General features: G+C 43.9%; 2 protein-coding genes and 1 long non-coding RNA gene across 10 annotated transcripts in view; 2 read left to right on the top strand and 1 right to left on the bottom strand.

Annotated features, from left to right (window-relative positions):
• The window catches only part of LOC138736085 (uncharacterized), a 46197-nt gene extending 42406 nt beyond the window's left edge, over window positions 1-3791 (top strand). Inside the window, exon 3 of the long non-coding RNA XR_011340083.1 lies at window positions 2779-3791. This is a non-coding gene — a long non-coding RNA (uncharacterized lncRNA). The remainder of the gene's footprint in view (window positions 1-2778) is intronic.
• rfc2 (replication factor C (activator 1) 2) overlaps window positions 1-12009 on the bottom strand; it is a 79671-nt gene extending 67662 nt beyond the window's left edge. The window contains exon 1 of one of the 6 annotated variants that reach the window (XM_069884970.1): window positions 11960-12009. In XM_069884970.1, coding sequence (XP_069741071.1) covers window positions 11960-11994 — 35 coding nt within the window. In that variant the 5' untranslated portion in view covers window positions 11995-12009. The other 5 variants (XM_069884967.1, XM_069884966.1, XM_069884965.1 and 2 more) reach the window with 5 other exon arrangements.
• Window positions 11320-20072, top strand: part of LOC138736084 (E3 ubiquitin-protein ligase rififylin-like) — a 64604-nt gene continuing 55851 nt past the window's right edge. For 2 of the 3 annotated variants that reach the window (XM_069884977.1, XM_069884973.1), the window contains exons 1-2: window positions 11320-11854; window positions 17955-17996. The gene's annotated coding sequence lies outside the window, so the exon portion shown is untranslated. The remainder of the gene's footprint in view (window positions 11855-17954; window positions 17997-20072) is intronic. The other variant, XM_069884974.1, reaches the window with a different exon arrangement.

The following is a 20072-nucleotide window of genomic DNA, read 5'->3' as shown; positions in this document are numbered from 1 at the left end:
TTTCCTGATAAAAAGGGGACGCTGACGGATGGTTTTTGGTTGCTGGCCACAGCCTTACACCACTCCATTCAGCGTGAAGCAGAATCAGTTCAAAGAGAAGTAGAATCTCAGCACAAGAGAAAGCAATTAGAGGAGGAGCTAGAAGCCATGCGATAATGCTGTTCCATGATGAGTGAGATTGTTCGCACCAGTCAGGACAGAGCCAAAGAATGGGAAGATAAGCATGTCCAAATGATCTGCCGTAATATTAAACTCCGGCAGCAGCTATGTGCAGATAAGGAAAGGCATGGAGTAGAACCCGATCCATATCGTATTCGTGCCATGATAAGGAATGGTGACGATCCTGATGTAATTGAGGATTGGGATGGGAATATCTGGCATGACAATGGTAATGATGCAGATACTCCCCAGCACGTGTCTACACCCTCTCCACCTGCTGTTCATGTCCACCCCATAAGGCAGCAGACTTCCCAAACAGACAGAAGGGGGGGACTAAAGCATGAAGGTGTGGGCAGGGCTCCCGTGTCTACTCCATTGAGATACAGCGGATACACGGGGACCCACGACCCTACATACTGTTAACAGTCCATTGGGGTGGGGGTAATGACCGCCAATATTTGGCCTTAGTCGATACCGGTGCGGAGCACTCGGTGATTCCGGGTAACCCAAACCTCTGGACTGGACGGACCTTTCGAATAGAGGGGTTGGGAGGGGCGGTCACCCTGGCAAAGGAAATAAAAGTACATGCCAAAGTGGGTGATAGCCCTTCCCCTATCTGGTTACATTCCCTGGTGGCTGCTACTGACAAGTGTATCCTGGGTATTAATATGTTGGCCGGTACGGCCCTTAATACTAGCCAAGGGGGATTTGTATTTGGAATTCGGACTATTACAAAAAATCTAATAGTGGGTCAGGCTAAGTGGGATCCTGTGATGGTGCCACCCCCCATGAAACCAGTGTGCATTCCACAATATTGCCTCCCTGGAGGGCAAGTAGTGCCACCATCGATGCTTTGCAAGAAGAAGGGGTAGTGAGGCCCAGAACGTCACCCTTTAATACCCCTATTTGGCCGGTCTAGAAGCCGGACAGCTCCTGGAGAATGACAGTTGACTATCGTTTTTTGAACAGACATGCCCCACCACTTGCTTCAGCAGTTCCGGACATTATCACCCTTATTGAAAACATTGCTACTGGGAACTCAGGAACATGGTATGCTGTCATTGATCTCGCTAACGCCATCTTCAGTATTCTTATAGCTGAAGACTCACAGGATCAGTTCGCCTTTATCTGGAAGGGGTGCCAGTATTCCTTCCACCGCCTCCCTCAGGCTTATGTACACTCTCCCACTATTTGCCACAGCCTAATTGCCCGTGATCTGGAGATGGTGCCAGTAACGCCTTCCCTCTCAATTCACCATTATATTGATGATGTACTAATCCAAGGGGCCACGGAAGAGATGGTACAGAAAGCAGAACAAGAGGATGCCTGGTTTACTGATGGTAGCAGCCAGTGGGTGCAAGGAAAGCAAAAGTGGAAGGCAGTGGCTTACCATCCCAAGTCAGGAACTCACTTATCAGAGGAGGGGGATGGTGGCTCCAGTCAGTATGCTGAGTTGAAGGCAGTCACTTTATCACTAGATCCCCATGATCACCCTCTTCGCCTGGGCTGTGGCTAATGGACTTGTGGTATGGATGCCTGATTGGCAAAAGAGTGACTGGATGATACATGACCGCCCAGTGTGGGGCAAACAGTTGTGGCAGCTGTTGTGGGATGCTACCCACCACCGTGAGATAACCATGTATCACATTGATGCCCATACCAATGTGGCGACTAACATGGCACAACATAATGCAGTAGCAGATCAGCTTGCCACTATCAGCTGTGCTGATACCGTCCCGCTGGCTCGATGGGCACATGAACAGAGTGGTCATTTGGGGGAGAAGGGATCAGCTATGTGGGCCCGTACACATGCTTTACCCGTCCATCAGCATGATGTCCACATGGTCATGCGTACATGCCCAGAATGTCAACTTGTGAAGTCCCATGTCGTTCCTCCTGGTCCTCATGGCCGAATAAAATAGGGTGCTCGCCCAGCTGCGGTTTGGCAAATTGATTACATAGGCCCCATGCCAGACTGTATGGGTAAACCTTACAACCTAGTAATGGTTGACACCTTTTCGGGCCTGGTTTTTGCCTTTCCCACCAAGACGGCTGACCAAGCTAGTACTATCCAAGGACTAAATCATTTAATTTCCCGTTATGATGTTCCAGAGGAGATTCAGTCTGATAATGGCTCGCACTTCTCCGTGAAAGCAATCTGTGATTGGGCAAATGACAACGGTATCTTATGGGTTCACCATATTCCTTATTACCCACAGGCTGCTGGGTTAGTTGAACAAATGAATGGCTTACTGAAGGAACAAATTCATTTGTTAACACCTCTGGGAACCCTGAAGGGGTGGTGTCATGTGCTGCAGCAGGCAGTCGACAATTTGAATCATCACCCTTTAAAAGGAGGTACACCTTTCCACCGACTTCTGAACTACAGCCTATTCCAGAGGAAAAACAGTCATTGCCCCCCACTCCTGAACTAGAGAATGCCGGAGAAAAGGTATGGGTGGCATCACCAGGTAGTGGCCCTCCTGTAAAAGGAGAAATAGTGACACCTGCCCAGGGTAACACTCGATGGGTAGCTATTGAGGGACAGGATGATTTAGTCTGTTTAAACACTGAACGCTTACGGTATCGTGAGTGACGTGTCAGGCTTCTTTGTTCCAGGTTCTCCATTTTACACTCCTGGTGATCTGGCTTAACAGCTGCTTTGGTACCAGCAATTGGATTTGTAATGACGAGGACGTTCCGAGGGAGTTGCCCGTGAGAGACACAGTCCGATGCATTACATCAAGGAAGTCCTCGGTCACCCACCTCAAGTGCAGCTTATATAAATATGTTATTGTTCAGCATGTTTCAAAATCTGTTCGTGAGCTCCAGTGTCTGGGTATTGTGGCCAACAAGGATAATGTGAGCCTTGGTTGGAATTCTTTTTCATGGTTAGCTGGTACATTTGGGGGGTTGGGCCACAATATTCTCCATTGGTTGCTTGCTTTATTGCTTGTTTTTGTGATTATTGTAGTTTTAATTTCTCTTTTACGCTCTTTTTGTATTCTTATGCTTGTCAAGTCTCGTGTCTGACAGCCTGTGACCAAGGGGTGGAATGTAATGGAAGATTCTAACCTGTTTTTTTAAACTTGCAGCTCTGGGTTCTGCAAGGCTGAGAACCTCCTTGTGTTTTAGAATCAGCAGACATAAGCTAAATTCCACCAAGGGGCCAGAGATGCAGTTATCTGACGAAAGGACATCTGTGTACCAAGAACATTTAATCTTCCTGCTTGTTTTGGTCACAGACTGTCAGAGGCCAAGCCTTGATGCAAAATAAACCATTGTATTCAAAGTGATAAGCTGAAAATTATGTTATTCGTTAGAAGCCTAGCATGCTAGCTTACTCGCTTATCTTTCTTGCTGTGCTGGGAATAGGTGCTTGGGTAAGTAGTTTTTGGGTAATATAAGTCATGGTCCCGCTGCTGAAGTTTGAGACTCTCCGAGAGGTGGCAACATCTCTCAGGAAGAAGAAGAACTTCTGGAGTCCAGCCAACGTCCCGGTCAGGGGAGGTGGAGAAGCTGCTACCGGCGCCCTGACAACCTACTACAAGTGTGCAGTCGTTGCCTCGCTTCGGCAGTTGGGACCAGTCCAAGCATTGATAAGTATAGTTGGGAAGGGCTTGCATATTGTAGTGTGAAATCAGCTTTTGAATTTGTAATAAACATTTGTATAAACTAAACTGCTCTCGGTGTGTGTGTCTATTTTCTTTCGGTAGCTCAAACACTGTGACCAATCTAAAACGAACAAAATGAGAGGTATAGGTTTACCCAAGACACTTACTTCAGTGCTTTCAGAAAAAGAAGCAATAGATCTTTATCACGAGTTAAAAGAGAGGTGTAATAAAGAAAGTTTCTTCCTTACGAAGTGAATTAGCAACAGTCGAAATGTGTCGGCTGTTATTCCTGAGGCAGAAAGAGCAAAGGAGATAAAACATCTTAACATGGATTGTGACTTTCTACCTGTTGAAAGAATTCTAGGGATCCAATGGTGTGTTCAATCTGATGTTTTCAAATTCAAAATTGTTTTGAAAGAACGGCCTTTGACAAGAAGAGGAATTATTTCAATCATAAGCTTGATATATGATCCTTTTGAAATATTGGCACCAGTAGTATTAAGAGCCAAAAACGTTCTGCAAGAATTGTGCAGAAGAAAATTTGGATGGGATGAAAGTATACCAGATTCCATTGCACAAGAGTCTTAAAATGTGGGAGAATTTTGAAGTCAACAGATGTTTTAAAGACATTTGCTCAGTAACACCATTTTGGTAACTATCAATTAATTACTGCTGCGAAATAACCAAGAGCGAGTACATCATGGATTTGTAATGGGAAAAGCCAGAGTGGCTCCATTAAAGCCAGTCACCATCTTGAGCTCTGGTCATTTTATATTTAGCTTATATTTATCCTGAAGATCCGCGTTAAGGAAAGAGAGTTGCACAAGCTTCAATGCAGCATAAATTACCTTAAAGGCAGATTGCAGTTTAAATCAATAGTTATTAACTTTTGAAATATTAGTTTCTGCATTAGTAAGCAATTAATTGGACATTTAATATCATATTGGACTGGGAATTAAGTGGTCAATCCTGTTCTACAGCACTGTTACTTCAAGATAAGTATCCTATGATTGCTTTTAGGCAGCCAGAACTGTGAAAAGCCATTTACTGTAATTACTCCTATTACATTATTTTCCCCATTTGTTTTTATTGTTCTGATATCTTTCTAATGTTTAAAATAAATAACTTCACAAATATCCTGGTTATGCATGAGAAAATTATCACATGAACAAGGCTCTTTTTTGGCTCCTAATCAGTGAAGGGATGGATTGAAGTGGAGTTGGGAGACAAGTGACAGACTGAAGAAGAAAAGGGAAAAAAAAAGCAGTTAGAGCCATCTTGGGAGGAGGGGGGTGCAGAAAAACAGGAGAGGGTGCAGATTAAGCTGCCAGAGGGTGATAATCAGGAACATAAGTGCTGGAGTCTGATCAGTAAGGTGTAGGTGGGAACCATACGGGGAAAGATGGAGCAGATGAAGCCAGATGGAAGAGTGGATTTGGTGGATAAAATGGGTGTAACTTCCTTCCTCACTAATATACAGGGACCTAAATTAGCCTTTCAGGTAAGCCGAAAATTCACATGGACCTCCTCCAACCTCATCTACCGCATTCAGTATGTGGCCTTCTGCAAGACCAAGAACAGAGGAGGTAACCAATTTGAAGAGCACATGCACTTGGTTCGCAGTGGCCATTCTGAGCTCCCAGTTCCATGCCATTTTAACTTCACTTTCCATCCTGCACTGACCTATTCACCCTCAGCCTTCTCCACTGCCAGTGTGTAGCCCAAAGCCAACTAGAAGAACAACATCTAATATTCTTCCTGAGTAGACTACAATCCAATGCCATGAACATTGACTTTTCCAATTTCGGGTAACCTTTAATCCTTTACTCTCTACACGTTCCTTCCAATCCACCTCCAGCACTCCCACTTCTTCCTTTTGCAAACTCCCTCCTGCACCCACCCCCCCATTTTCATCTTCCACTTTGTACCAAGTTCATCTACGTACATAGACATATTAGACCCACATGATACCCTCTCCCACCTGATTTTTTTTTTCTCTCTGCTGTCTGCTTCCACTTATCAACTGTCTGTTCCCATGTTTGGACAAAGAGAATGCAGGGAATAGCAGGATACAGATGATGTGCAGGCAGAACCAAAATATTTTAATCAGTATTTATGTGCTCATAATTTTTGTGTAAACTACAATCACAGTGTGTGCAGACTTTCTTGTTTAACTTGTGTGCTTAAAATTCATTTTAATTCAAGGCAATACAACAATTAAAAAAATAAACAGATCAATAAGTTAAAATAATCTTTAGATTATTCGTTCATTTTCTCTGCCAGGAGAACAACACCATAAACCAACAAACTTCTGCCCAGTATTCAGCTCTGCAGAAATTTCACCAGATAGCTATTGGGTAGACCAGAGCTAATGTATTCAGTGCTTGCCAAAAAATCACTTAATGAACTCTCTCTTCTTTCCTGCCAAATGTCATAGGGAGAGCTATTCATGTGATCCAAAGTGCAACATTCATCCAAATAACCAGACCACTCCTAAAACTCTATGCATATGATCACCCACCCTTGAATTACCTCAATTCTTATTGAAAATGTTTACAAGAACATAAGAAATAGGAGTCTGTCGAGTTTGCTCTGCCATTCAATGAGATCATGGCTGATCTGATGAAAAGGCCTTTTCCCTATATTCCTTAATTCCCTTCCATTAAAAAATCTATCCAACCTTGTCTTAAATATATTCACTGATGTAGCCTACACTGCTTCAATGAGCAAGGAATTCCAGATTCACCACCCTGTGGGAAAAGCAATTCCTCCTCATCTCCATCCTAAATCTACTACCCTGAATCTTGAGGCTATATCCCTTAGTTCCGGTCTTCCCCCATCAATGGAAAATGAAACAATTATCTAACTCTATCTTATCTATGATCCCCTCTCATCCTTCTAAATTCAAATGAGTACAGTCCCAGATGTCTCAATCTCTCCACATATGCTAACCCCCCGTATCCTTGGAATCAAACTGGTGAACTTCCTCTGCACCACCTCCAAAGCCAGTATATCCTTCCTCAAGTCAGGAGACCAGAACTGCACACAGTCCTCCAGATGCTGCCTCATTGGTTGCCAACCAGAAAAACACCCCAACTCTCTGCTATGAGGAGAACTTGAATTGGTAGGTGAGACGAAAACCAAGGGGCATAGCCTCAAGATTCATGGCAGTAGGTTTAGTACAGAGATGAGAAGGAACTGCTTTTCCCAGAGGGTGGTGAATCTATGGAATTCTCTGCTCATAGAAACAGTGGAGGTGACCTCAGTAAACATATTTAAGACAAGACTGAATGGATTTTTGCACATAGGGGTATTAAAGTATATAGGGAAAAGGCAGGTGGCTGGAGACACCAGATCAGCCACGATCTTACTGAATGGCAATGGGTCAGATGGCCTACTCCAGCTCATATCTCTTATGTCAACTATCCCCTTGTTCCAGCTTTGTATGACATCCTAAATTGTACAAAAACTGAAAAGCCCCTTATGTAGCCTTAAACCAATCAATTAAGAGACATACAAGAAGATCAGGTATGATCGTTGGAAGGCTACCACCAACATGAAAAAAAAACCATTCCAGACTAAGTCGGAGTCTCCGGAGGACACACGCAGATGTGGCAGAGCTTGCACACCATTGCTTCCTATATGACAAATCCAAGTAGCATTAGAAACTACAATGGAATGCTTCTGGACAAACTCAAAGCCTTCTATAATCACTTCAGAAGCAAAAAAAAAAATAGCACCTTCATGAACTCCCAGCGCCCCTTGTGCTCATAATCATCGAAACTGACGCAAGGAGAATCTTGATGAGGGTTGGCCCTTGGAAGTTTTCTAGTCCAGATGTTGCACAAACCTACTAGCTGGAGCTTTTGCACACACTTTCAAGTGGCAGACACAGCCAAGAGCAATTAATGGGCTACAACCTCCCATTCATTGAAAGCATTTACTTGAGAGACTACCTCAAAGCAGCAGCCAACATCATAAAAAAAAGCTCTCAATCATCCTGGACATGCTCTCTTCTCATTTCTCTCTTCAGGCAGTGCACTAGACTGGTTATGGGAAGAGGGGTTTATTTATCATAAAAATGATTTTTAAAGTCAGAAGTCAATCAGCCTCGTTTGCCCAGCAGTTTAATAGATGATGGCTGATCTCATCCAAGTTTCACCTCCGTTTTCCTGCCTGTTCTCCAGAACTTTCAACTTCACTGCAGTCCAGAATTCTGGGGTAAAGAATTTCTAAAATTCATAACTCTAAGATGAAACTCCTTATTTCAGAGAGTGTACTTCTCTAATTCTATGTTCTCCATGAGGAGAAACATCCTCTCAGCATCAGTACAAACCTACTATATATCCAAGGAATGAGAAATGTAATATGGATTGAGTACAGATAGTAGGTGGCTGTTTCTTCTGGCTGAACAGCCAAGAATTAGGATGCAGTTTCATAAGGGCTCAAACAAATGAAAATTTTTTTTCTAATTTTGAATAAATATTGTTTATTCTCTACCCATTTATGGATGCTCATCCAATGAGAATATTATAAACAAATAAATAAATTTTGTGACTAATCAAATCAAGGAATTATTGAGAACAAAAATCAGGGAGAAAGGGGAAAGACAATAAATTAGATGGAACTGCATTCTTTGGAGTTTAAAAAATGAGGGGTGATCTTGTTACAAGATGTTAAGTGGGCAAGACAGAATCAAGATTTTTTTCACTAGTGTGAAAGTCTCAAACAGGGAGACAGCTATCAGATAAGGACACACCAATGAAAATTGAGGTGTCGGAATTTCTTCTTGCATCATTGAAGCATCATTGAAATTCTTTTGGCCACAAGATCTGGAGGCTTTATTTAAAGAAGAGGTAGAACTTTTGATAAGATTAGGATATTGAAAACCATGGCAAATTATAACAGAAAAGTGGTGAGCCTAAACATTATTACCATAACAATACTTAATAGGAGGATTGGGGTTGGTTTGATGAGCAAGGGGGCCTGCTCCTGTACTTGTGAAAGTCAATCAACTGAATAGTGGAACAGTTTACAAGGACTGAATAGCCTACTCTTGGCTATTCGAATTGTTCTTATGGAGCTTATAAATACAAGAACATAAACCTGCATAAAACTCATAGTTGATCAGTATGAAACAGGATGTGCAACACATGTCATCCCTAAACCTTCCAAATACACCGGAAGAGTGAGATGTGACAGAGTATCTAGAGGTGGTTTGGGAGGATTTGTTAGAGCACACACACATTTTAAAACAGAATTTTTGCAGGACTTTCCTCTCCCAGTCCCCACACTGTCGGGCAGCCGGCGCAGGCTGTCAGCGCGGGAAAGTCCCCACGCTGATCCCGCTCTCTCCCAACTCATGAAATCAGTCCCCACAGTGTCGGGCAGCCGGCATGGGCTGTCCCCACACTGTTGGGACTGATTTTGGGAGTGGGGAGAAGGGGCCGGCTGAAACAATGCCAGTACCAGACTCGAGTGCCTCCTTCTCCCCCGCCAGCCGCTCCAGCCCTCATACTCACCCACCAGCCACCCCAGCCTCCTTCTCCCCCACCGGCCGCTCCAGCCCCCGTAACCCCCCCCGCCGGCTGCTCCAGCCCCCATACCCCCTCGCCGGCTGCTCCAGCCCCCGTCCCCCCCCCGCTGGCCGCTCCAGCCCCCGTACCCCCCCGCTGGCCGCTCCAGCCCCCTCCTCCACCGCAGGCCGCTCCAGCCCCGTGAGAGAGCGGGGCAGCGGGATCAGTGTGGGGATGTCCCTCACTGACAGCCCGCGCCAGCCGCCCCACAATGTGGGGATTGAATTCATGAGTGGGGAGAGAGTGGGGCAGTGAGATCAGTGTGGGGATGTCCTACGCTGATAGCCCGCACTGGCTGCCCCAGCTGACAGCCAGTCATCCTGAATTGACAGCCTAAGGGACAGGAGCCGGAATGTGCTCAGATGCGCATCCTGGCGCAGCTGTCCTTTCAGGTGGCCAGCACTGTGCTTTCAACGCTGCCACCTGCAATTTAAAGGGTCACCTACAGAAATCAGTTCCAGAAGGACAAAGCTGGCAAACCTTTGGAAGGCTGTCTGGTCAAAGGAGAAGGCTGGCTGTCACAGGTGACCCAAAAGAAAGAAGGATCATCTGGAGAACCCTGAAGGGGGCAAGTTTCGTCAGCAAGTCAAATGAAATTTCTCTCTGAAAACCATTTGCCTGTTAAATACCAAAGCCTGGTGAACTTTGTTAATGCTACCTCCTGTGCACAGTACAAGAATTCCATGCAACCAGTGAGATTGAATCCAAAGAACTTTTCTAATCTTAAATATACATCACAGACACCTGTGCTTAGTATTAGAGGGGGGGGGGGAAATTAAGTAAGTTAAGTAGGTTAAGTAAGTTGATAGTAATAAGTTTAATTCTATTTTCTTGTTCAAATATAATTAAAAACTACTTTTGTTTAAGTAACCCTGTGTTGTGGTGTATATCCATTGCTGCTGGTTTTTGGGGTCCTCTGGACTCCCTAACAAAGGTAATGAATGTTATGTTAGAGTATATAGAGGAGTTTGGGAGATAAATTGTTAAGATTTGTTAGAGCAGGTCACACACAACACTTTAAAACACAGAAGTTTTGCAAAGTGCTCACAGACTCATGATGGACTGTTTGAAAAGGCAACAATGTAGCAACATACAGCAGCAGCTTTGTGTGGAAATCAGGTTGCTGTCTGGAAGAGTATGTGATCTTTGCAGGCAGAGGTAGAACAGCTTTGGAAGACGACCTGGTTAAAGGAGAGGACTGGCTGTCTGGTGTTTCCCTTGGAATAGGAGAAACAGAAAGGAACTCAGTGGTGACCTGAAAGAAAGAGGTCATCTGGGGAACCCTGATGGGGGCAAGTTTCATCAGCAAGACACTGATCAACAAGGAATTAGTTGTGGATGTCCTGGAACAAGGAAAACTCTCTGAAAGCCAACAAGAACCCTTGGGCCAACCTCTCAGCACAAAAACAAATAATCCAGAAGCCCAAATTACATTCAAGTTAACTCTGCATGACTGATTCCAGATATATACTTTGTCTCTGAATTCTGTCATGGGGCAATCAGAGGAAACCATGCACAGCCTCAAAATGGTCCTGGAAAGAAATACCACCTCCCCACTTTCTCCTGGGAATTCTGGGACAAAGCCAAGGAGGGCCAGCATTCCTGGTGGAACTGAGAACCTCCGGTGTGCTCGGCCAGGAGGGGAGGGAAGTTTAAACCCGCCGAGGACGGAGTGTGCAGACCTGTCATCGGTCACCTCCGAGATAGATGACAGAAGCTGCAGCCGAGGCCCGGGCTCACACGACGGTGCCCGCGGGGGGCTGCGCCTGACCGTCCCCTCACCAACAGCACCCGCGCCCCCCACATCACGCCACGGCTCACCAGGGAAGCTCGTAAGTAACCCCGGGCGCCGCCGCTCGCCCTGCGCCGCCACCACTCTCCGGCTCACCCCTAACTTCAGAGCCTTTCGCTGCCATGCCTCCAGCTCCCGCGCACCGCGTGTGACGTCACCACGTCGCCGCCAGCCCGTGGGTCCCTGTCAGCGCTCACCGTCGCGGGGGAGATGCGCCACGTCCTGTTTAATTCATTGTATTGAACAGTGGAAACCCATTCAAATGTATTATTTCCAATCAAGCGAAGAATTCTGATGGGTTTTGCGTCATCATGCCCCGATTCATCTGCTCACTCCCCCATTTAAGCGGTGATTTTTTTTGCCAACGATCCTTATCGGACGTCTCCAAGAGCGCCCCCAGAACTCCGTCTCCCTTGGTGCGGAGCGGTTCTCCAGCGCCAGGGAGGCTGGCGCGCCGGGCTCCACTGTGATCAGGCGCCGCTTGGCAGCCCTGCCCCCGGCGGAAGGTTGAGCGAGTGCCCCGGGGTCGTCGACGTCTCTCCTCCCCTCCCCTCCCCTCCCTTCCATTGCTTGGCTGTTGTTACTAGTCTGTCCTGTGGGAGTTTTTTTCGTTTCCGGTGACTAGACTGTCACATGTTTGAAAGGAGGACGGCGCTGCTGATGAAACGAAGAGAAGAAAAGTTTCGGTAAAAGACCGCAGGAGAGTCGCGCAGGTAGGAACGGCTGTGGTGGGAGCTGGACCTCCTCTGGCTCCCAACTACTCTCGGCGACGGCTCCAACCCGGCACCTTTCCGCCATGGCAGCCCCGCTCACAACACCTTCGTTCACGGCTGCTTTCTTCCCAGCCCGGCATTTCCTTCTCGCCGCCTGCGCTCTTTCACGATGTCCGCCGCCGGCGCACTGCCTGTAGTCACTCTTTCAGCCTGCCTGTAGTCACTCTTTCAGCCTGCCTGTAGTCACTCTTTCAGCCTGCCTGTAGTCACTCTTTCAGCCTGCCTGTAGTCACTCTTTCAGCCTGCCTGTAGTCACTCTTTCAGCCTGCCTGTAGTCACTCTTTCAGCCTGCCTGTAGTCACTCTTTCAGCCTGCCTGTAGTCACTCTTTCAGCCTGCCTGTAGTCACTCTTTCAGCCTGCCTGTAGTCACTCTTTCAGCCTGCCTGTAGTCACTCTTTCAGCCTGCCTGTAGTCACTCTTTCAGCCTGCCTGTAGTCACTCTTTCAGCCTGCCTGTAGTCACTCTTTCAGCCTGCCTGTAGTCACTCTTTCAGCCTGCCTGTAGTCACTCTTTCAGCCTGCCTGTAGTCACCTAAGTGGGATGTGGGGAAGAATATAGTTGGCATAGAAATCCTGAACAGTAGTTAGTGCCAGTTTAGCCATGGATTGGTTTCTTGACTGTTCGGGGGTGGGGTGGGGGGTAAATAAAAATAAAACTTTGCATTTTGTCTGGAGGAGTAAAATCTCTTTGGCAAACTGTCAGAATGTGTTGAGTGATCATGTTTTTAGCTGAGTTGTCAATAATTTGAGTCTTAGTTTGTAAGCTTTTGTGGGGGGGGAACATTGTTTATTGGATCTGATATAGGAGTTCTTGGTTAATTGTTTTGATCAGTTTAAGTTGTTTTAGATGTTTATTTGAACCAACATCTTGTTACTATAGCTGGTTTGTTTATGCACTTCACTGTTTATAACTACACTAGCATTACCTGGGGAAATCTAACAATGTGATGACCTGTTACATAAGCAGAATTTTGTGGATCTCCTATTTATCTGTTTCAAACAATCTGCTTCAAGACCAGGCCAAAATCCGAGTGCCCTTAGTGTGAAAATTTGTTTCCTGTTATGAATTTACTTCTGTTTTTCTTATTTAAAAATAAATTGCAATAATCCTTTTAACAAATCCATCAGAGGGTATTTGACATCTTTTCCAAGGCTAGCTTCTTCCTTTTATGTCTCACCTGGTGTCCTGTTTTGCACTTGTTTAATGTTTTCTTTGTGCTTGATGTTTACAAGAAATTTCTCTGATGTATGTGGAATTACCTGTTTTAAATCATGTTATAGAGTCTGTAATAGTTATTTTTTCCCTATGTATCCTCAATTTTGTGATCATCTTTAATTATGCTCTCAATGCCTTTGGTATGGTAATCATCAGCGTGTTTTTTTTTGTATCATTAAGAATCTTGACCATCCACACATCTTGCTATCTTTGTTTTGTTCTTTGAAGCATCGTGGCTAAAATTTGATGCCCGGTTTCTCGTTTTGTCAATTTCAACAGAGCCAGTGGCAGAAATTTTTGATTAGTTTTTAGTGGAATATTTAAATTTGAATTTTTAAGTAAATTTTTATTTCTTTAACTGGAGACAAAGCAAGGTATTCATGATGTTTGAAGACATAGATATTCTGGTGTTGCTTTAGTTCATTCCTGTGTAATCACATTTAGGGCGAGTCTTGTGGACAGAACATGAAGGACGCCTTCCAAGACATTGTATGCTCGCATTTGTTTCTCTCTGTAATTAAATCCTTTTTAAAAATCAATGACAGTCCTGTAACTTAAATATAATCAAGTTGTTGAATGACTCGAGTATTTTTACATGAAACTAGTCCAAAATTATTAATTTAGTTGCAATAAATTTGAAGATTCTCTGTCATGAGACTTTTAAAAATTTCTATTTTTTACCTGACCGTCTCGAACCTCCGTCTGAAATTGGACCCCAGATCTCCTGATCCTGTTAATGTACTTCTATTTCTATCTCTTGAATCATCGTGATCTGCGGTATCTTGGCTGCATGACCCATGTTCTACAGTTCCCTGTATTGGCCCTTTGTTTCTTCAGTTCCCTGTTCTCTCTCCCTTTCCACGAAGTCATTGGGCTTAGCTTGTTGATGCATCGTATATATTTTTGTTTGCTTTTTTAATAGAAAAATAATAATTAACATTTTTAAACTGGTTTGTATTGTTAATTATTTGTAAGTGTCTAAAGAATATTTTAAACATTTAAATATTAATTAAAAATTGAATATTGTGTAAATCCATTAATTTTGAACTACATGTGCCAGGAGGTTGGGAGGTCTGAAATGAATACTTTTGTGAATACTGAAGCAGAGTGAGGTTGGAATAGAACAGGCCTGTGTTGTGGACAATGTGGAGATTAAGGAAGTGTTCAATCTTCTTAGAAACATCAAGATTGATATGTCCCAGGGCGGGATGCGATACACCCCAGGTTGCTGTGGGAAGTGAGAGAAGCAATAGCTGGGGCAGTAGCTATGATCTATGGCCGCGGGGGATGCGCTGGAGGATTGGAGAATGGCGAACGTCATCCTATTGTTTAAAAAAAGATAATAGGGAGAATCCTAGGAATTATAGACCGGTGAGGGAAGGTGGTGCCTCATGAGTCTAATTTAGTTTTTTGATGAGGTAACAAAAGAAATTGATGAGGGCAGGGCAGTAGATGTAGTCCACATGGATTTTAGCAAGGCATTTGACAAGGTCCCCGACGAGAGACTCATCCAGAAAGTCATGAGGCATCGAGTCTGTGGATCCTTGGCTGTGTGGATAAAAAATAGGCTTGCAGGAAGAAAGAAGAGAGTATTAGCGGAAGGAAAGTATTCTGCCTGGAGGTCGGTAACCAGTGGAGTGCCACAAGGATCTGTTCTGGGACCCCTGCTCTTTGTGATTTTTAAAAAATATATACATTACCTGGACGAAGAGGCAGAAGGAGGGGTCAGTAAGTTTGCAGATGACATGAAGGTTGGAGAAGTTGTGGATGGAGCTGAGGTTGATGAAGGTTACCAGAGGATATAGACAGGAGCTGGGCAGAAAATGGCAGAAGAATTTCAATCAGGATAAGTGTGAGGTGATGCATTTTGGAAGGACAAACCAGAAGGCTGAGTACAGGGTTAATGGTTGGTTACTTCAGAGTGTGGATGAACAGAGGGACTTTGGGGTGCAAGTCCATACATCCCTCAAGGTCCCAGCAGAGCATGAAAAACTCATGCAGTTTGGTATACAGAGTTTTGCCGCCAGCCTTCCAAACCTCTGGGGGGGGGATTCCATCCATACCTGCTGCTTTGCCACTTTTCAGTTGTTCAATTGCCTTATATGTCTCTTCCCGAGTAAGGACCTCATCCAGCTCTAGACTCGAGGGCTGTTGAGGGAGCTGGAGCAGTGCGGATTCTTGGACTGAGCGGTTGGCACTGAAAAGAGATTGGTGTTCTGACCATCGATTGAGGATGGAGATCTTGTTGCCGAGGAGGACTTCACCATCTGAGCTACGCAGAGGGCTTTGGATTTGGGGTGAGGGGCCGTACACAGCCTTTAGTGTCTCATTAAAAACCCCTGAAGTCGCCAATGTCGGCGCTAAGCTGGGTTCGTTTGGCAAGGCTAGTCCACCACTCATTTTGGATCTCCCGGAGTTTGCACTGAAGATGGCTGCATGCGAGATGGAAGGCTCGTTTTTTTCTCTGGCCAGGAAGGCTTTGCAAGGTCCACCTGCATTGAATTCACCCATCGTTATTGAATGAAGATCTACCAGGACCAATGCCTGAAGAGGGCACACAAACTCAGTGAACCGGTGCGGACTCGAAAGGCCAACATGGCCTGTTTCCGGTCCATAAATGGTTATATGGGATTGAATTCAGGAGTAGAGAGGACGTCATGTTGCAATTCTACAAATCTCTGGTAAGGCCACAGTTAGAGTATTGTGTTCAAGTCTGATCACCTCATTAGAGGAAGGATGTGGAAGCCATGGAGAGAGTGCAGAGAAGATTTACTGTGATGTTGCCTGGATTGGGAAACAAGTCTTACGAGTTGGGGCATCTCTCTTTGGAGTGTAGAGGATGAGAGGAGACTTGATAGAGGACTACAAGATTATGACAGGCATAGATAGGGTGGACAGCCAGCACCTGTTTCCCAGAGCAGGAATAGCAAACACCAGACGAAGTGTGTATAAAGTTAAGGTAGGGAAGTTTAGGAGAGACATCTTAACCTTGCCTGGGATGGTGATGGAGGCTGAAACATTGGGGGCATTTAAGAGGCTCTTAAACAGGCACATGGATGAAGGAAAAATAGAGGGTTGTGGGGTGGGTTTAATACTTTAGGGATATATGGGTTGGCACAGCATCAAGGGCTGAAGGGCCTGTTCAGTGTTGTAATGTTCTATACAAGGAAATTGAGCATTGCCTAAGATGTATATGTGTTATTTTTAGATTTAAGTAGAAAATGAGTTGCTTAAAAACATTCAGTGGAGAGGGAAACAAACTGTGTTACAAAAAGGCTGCAATCTGTTTGGGGTAGACAATGGCAGGTCAGAGAGCTTGATGGTATGAAGCCAAGTTCAATACAAGAACAACTGGATGAAACCGTGTTCTCCAATCCTTGGTGCAAAACATGCAGACACACAACCAGACATAACACGTAAACAAATAATATGTGTGCAGGACAAGTATTTCATCTAAATAAATGTGTTGTTTCTTGAATATGAGTCTCAGATGGTTTGTATAGCTGTTCCATGGATCAGTGGTAATTTGAGAGGAGACCATGTTCCTAGATTTTAGCAACCTATGACATTATGAGACTTATTCTTGCATGACTTCTGGTCATGCAAGCTCTTGTCCTGAAACCTATTTCAGAGTTTAAATACATTGTTTGGATTCTGTTTACCCTATGAGTCATGCTTCTCCAGTCCTTGAATTCATTTAGAAGTACCAAAAGTATTCTGTTGTTCATTCTTCATTCATTGGGATTGGTACTTTAAAAGTTTTGAAACGGTCAACCAGTTTACCTATCTCGGCTGCACCATTTCATCGGATGCAAGGATCAACAATGATATAGACAACAGACTCGCCAAGGCAAATAGCGCCTTTGGAAGACTACACAAAAGAGTCTGGAAAAACAACCAACTGAAAAACCTCACAAAGATTAGCGTATACAAAGCCGTTGTCATACCCACACTCCTGTTCGGCTCCAAATCATGGGTCCTCTACCGGCATCACCTACGGCTCCTAGAACGCTTCCACCAGCGTTGTGTCCGCTCCATCCTCAACATTCATTGGAGCGATTTCATCTCCAACATCGAAGTACTCAAGATGGCAGAGGCCGAAGGCATCGAATCCACGCTGCTGAAGATCCAACTGCGCTGGGTAGGTCACGTCTCCAGAATGGAGGACCATCGCCTTCCCAAGATCGTGTTATATGGTGAGCTCTCCACTGGCCACCGAGACAGAGGTGCACCAAAGAAGAGGTTCAAGGACTGCCTAAAGAAATCTCTTGGTGCCTGCCACATTGACCACCGCCAGTGGGCTGATATCGCCTCAAACCGTGCATCTTGGCACCTCACAGTTCGGCAGGCAGCAACCTCCTTTGAAGAAGACCGCAGAGCCCACCTCACTGACAAAAGGCAAAGGAGGAAAAACCCAACACCCAACCCCCAACCAACCAATTTTTCCTTGCAACCGCTGCAACCTTGTCTGCCTGTCCCGCGTCGGACTTGTCAGCCACAAACGAGCCTGCAGCTGACGTGGACATTTACCCCTCCATAAATCTTCGTCCGCGAAGCCAAGCCAAAGGAAAAAGATCTCACTGATCAGTGCTGATGTCAGTATCCTTTGGTTCGCGCCCTCATTTCAGATGGGAGTGTTAAAAATGAGGGCATTTAAAAATGTAATTAACCCATTGTGATTTGCTCTCCATCCTGAAATTGTTGCATTCATCTATTTTATTGAATAGCCAGATTTTTAAAAATGTAATTATTTAGATAAATTAAAATTAGTAGCATTACCATCTTTCCATTAAGTAGTATTATTATTATTGTGTGTAATTACAGATCACTCTCCCAAAGGTGAAGTGAAGACTGCTGCCAATTTAGGTGAGTGTATGTGGCTCAGTGGGAGCCACGCAGAAACAGATTAATTGTTATTGAATCTGGTTAATGTGTCCAATGCAGCCTCCGCTCACTGTCATTATGCAGACAATTGTGGGGGGGTGGGGGGAGGAATCAATGCTCTGGGGCCAGTGATGTATCACTTGAATTTGAGAATCTGCTGAAGAAAGTTCCTGAGGGTAATCATACAGTTTTAAATGGCAGTATTAAATTTGGATGGCTAAATGAAAGCATTGTTGCAATTCTACTCTATAATCTATGTTTCTGTTTTTTTAGTGCATGTGCAGTTTTTGAATACCTTTGGTTTCAATTTCTTCATTATTGTGGCAATCATCTGGTTGATTCAACCAATTCTTTCATATAACTTGGTCAGACTCAAGCAAGTTATTGTTATTGGTTACGACTTACCACCATTAAAACAGCTGGTTTAATGGTAGTAAGTAATAACTAGTAAGATGAATGAAGCTAAAGCATTTTGTGCATACAAGGTTTGTTTCAAGGCAAACATAGCAATTAGTAACAAGAAGCCATTTTCAAATTCTCTTATTATATGGGGCTATTTTGCTGTGTTTCTCTCTTGGTATTAATGCAACATTTGGATCAATAAACTATTGATTCTTAATATGCTTTATAACCAATTCATTTCTGCTTGATCACTTGTATCTGATTTGTGCATGCAAGAGATTATCTACGAGGTGATGGAACAATAGTGGGAGTGCCCTAGAGAAATTCCCTATTCAGAACCGTGCCATGGAATTCAGCAAGACTTGTAGATAGCATCTTAATTTGAAAATACTCCCTCTACTACTACATTGAAATTTCAAATAAAATTGTATGATTTTGTGCCCAAACTTTTATTCCTATAACAAAGTTGTTCCTGAAAATGTCAGTTCATTAGGTTATAGGTTCAAGTCCATCTTGAATTCTGAGCATGCAGTTTGTGTTGTCTCTTCAGTGCAACAATGGGCAAGTAATGTATTGAAATAGATTCTTTTGGGCAGTGGAGCATATCTCTTCATTTGAAAATAGAGTAATTTGTCTGCAGCTTTTCAAATAATGCTGATCTGCCTTGATTTCCTGCCCAACATTTCTCAAAAGAATTTAATAGGAAAGATTTGACTTTATCATGGCTGGATTTGACAAACATTGTATTTGTCTATATTATACAGCAGCTTTGTTTATCACCTTTAAAAACTGCTCCATGTACTTGTGTATCACTTTGAATACTCTTATTTTAAAAGTCCCTGTGTAACTAAATTCTTTCCATTTATGCTCTGGACTCGGTAATGTCTTCAGAGAGGTCATAAAACAAACAAGCCATGTATCATCTTTCTCATGTTGATTAATGTGACTGGTTAATTTTTTTTTAAATAGCATTTCATTTTCAAATGGCTGAATGCTAATCAGAGATGATACCCACTGGGTCTAAGGGAAAATAGTCAGCCCTGCACTGAGTCCCTGGCAGAATCTTGTATATCTTTATTCTAAATTCCAGTCAATTGGACAAGGAGAGCTTCTTCCCCACTGCCATCAGATTCCTGAATAATTAATGAACCAAAAACACTGCCTCACTTTCACGCATTATTATTTTTATTTTTTATAGTCATGTCGAAAGACGGTTTTAATATGAATGTTTACTGCTGTAAAACACTGAATTTCATGACGTTCATGACAATAAATAAATTCTCATGAATTTTTCACAACCTTTTCATCATTAGTCAATATCTCCATCTCATAACTTTACACTGCCTCTGTATTAGGTAATGGATCATAGGAGCAAAGCTTGACATAAGCCCATGACACAGCACCATCCAGGAAATAGCAACTGTTAAATTGGTATCCCACCATTTTAAGCATCCACTACTTCAATCATTGTTGCTTTACAGCAACAAAGTAGTCCATCTACAAGATGCACCAGAAACTTGCCAAAATCCTCTATGGCAAATATGTCTCCAATTCATAACAGTTTAGAAGTAAGAGAATAGTTGGTACTTGGGATCTCTTCTTGTCATGGTATTTGTCTGGCTGGCCCATTTGGACCATCACTGCTTGCAACTTCAA

This window comes from Narcine bancroftii, chromosome 6 (assembly GCF_036971445.1).
Source record: "Narcine bancroftii isolate sNarBan1 chromosome 6, sNarBan1.hap1, whole genome shotgun sequence".
Taxonomy (NCBI): domain Eukaryota; kingdom Metazoa; phylum Chordata; class Chondrichthyes; order Torpediniformes; family Narcinidae; genus Narcine; species Narcine bancroftii.
This window is presented reverse-complemented; position numbering and strand designations above follow the sequence as displayed.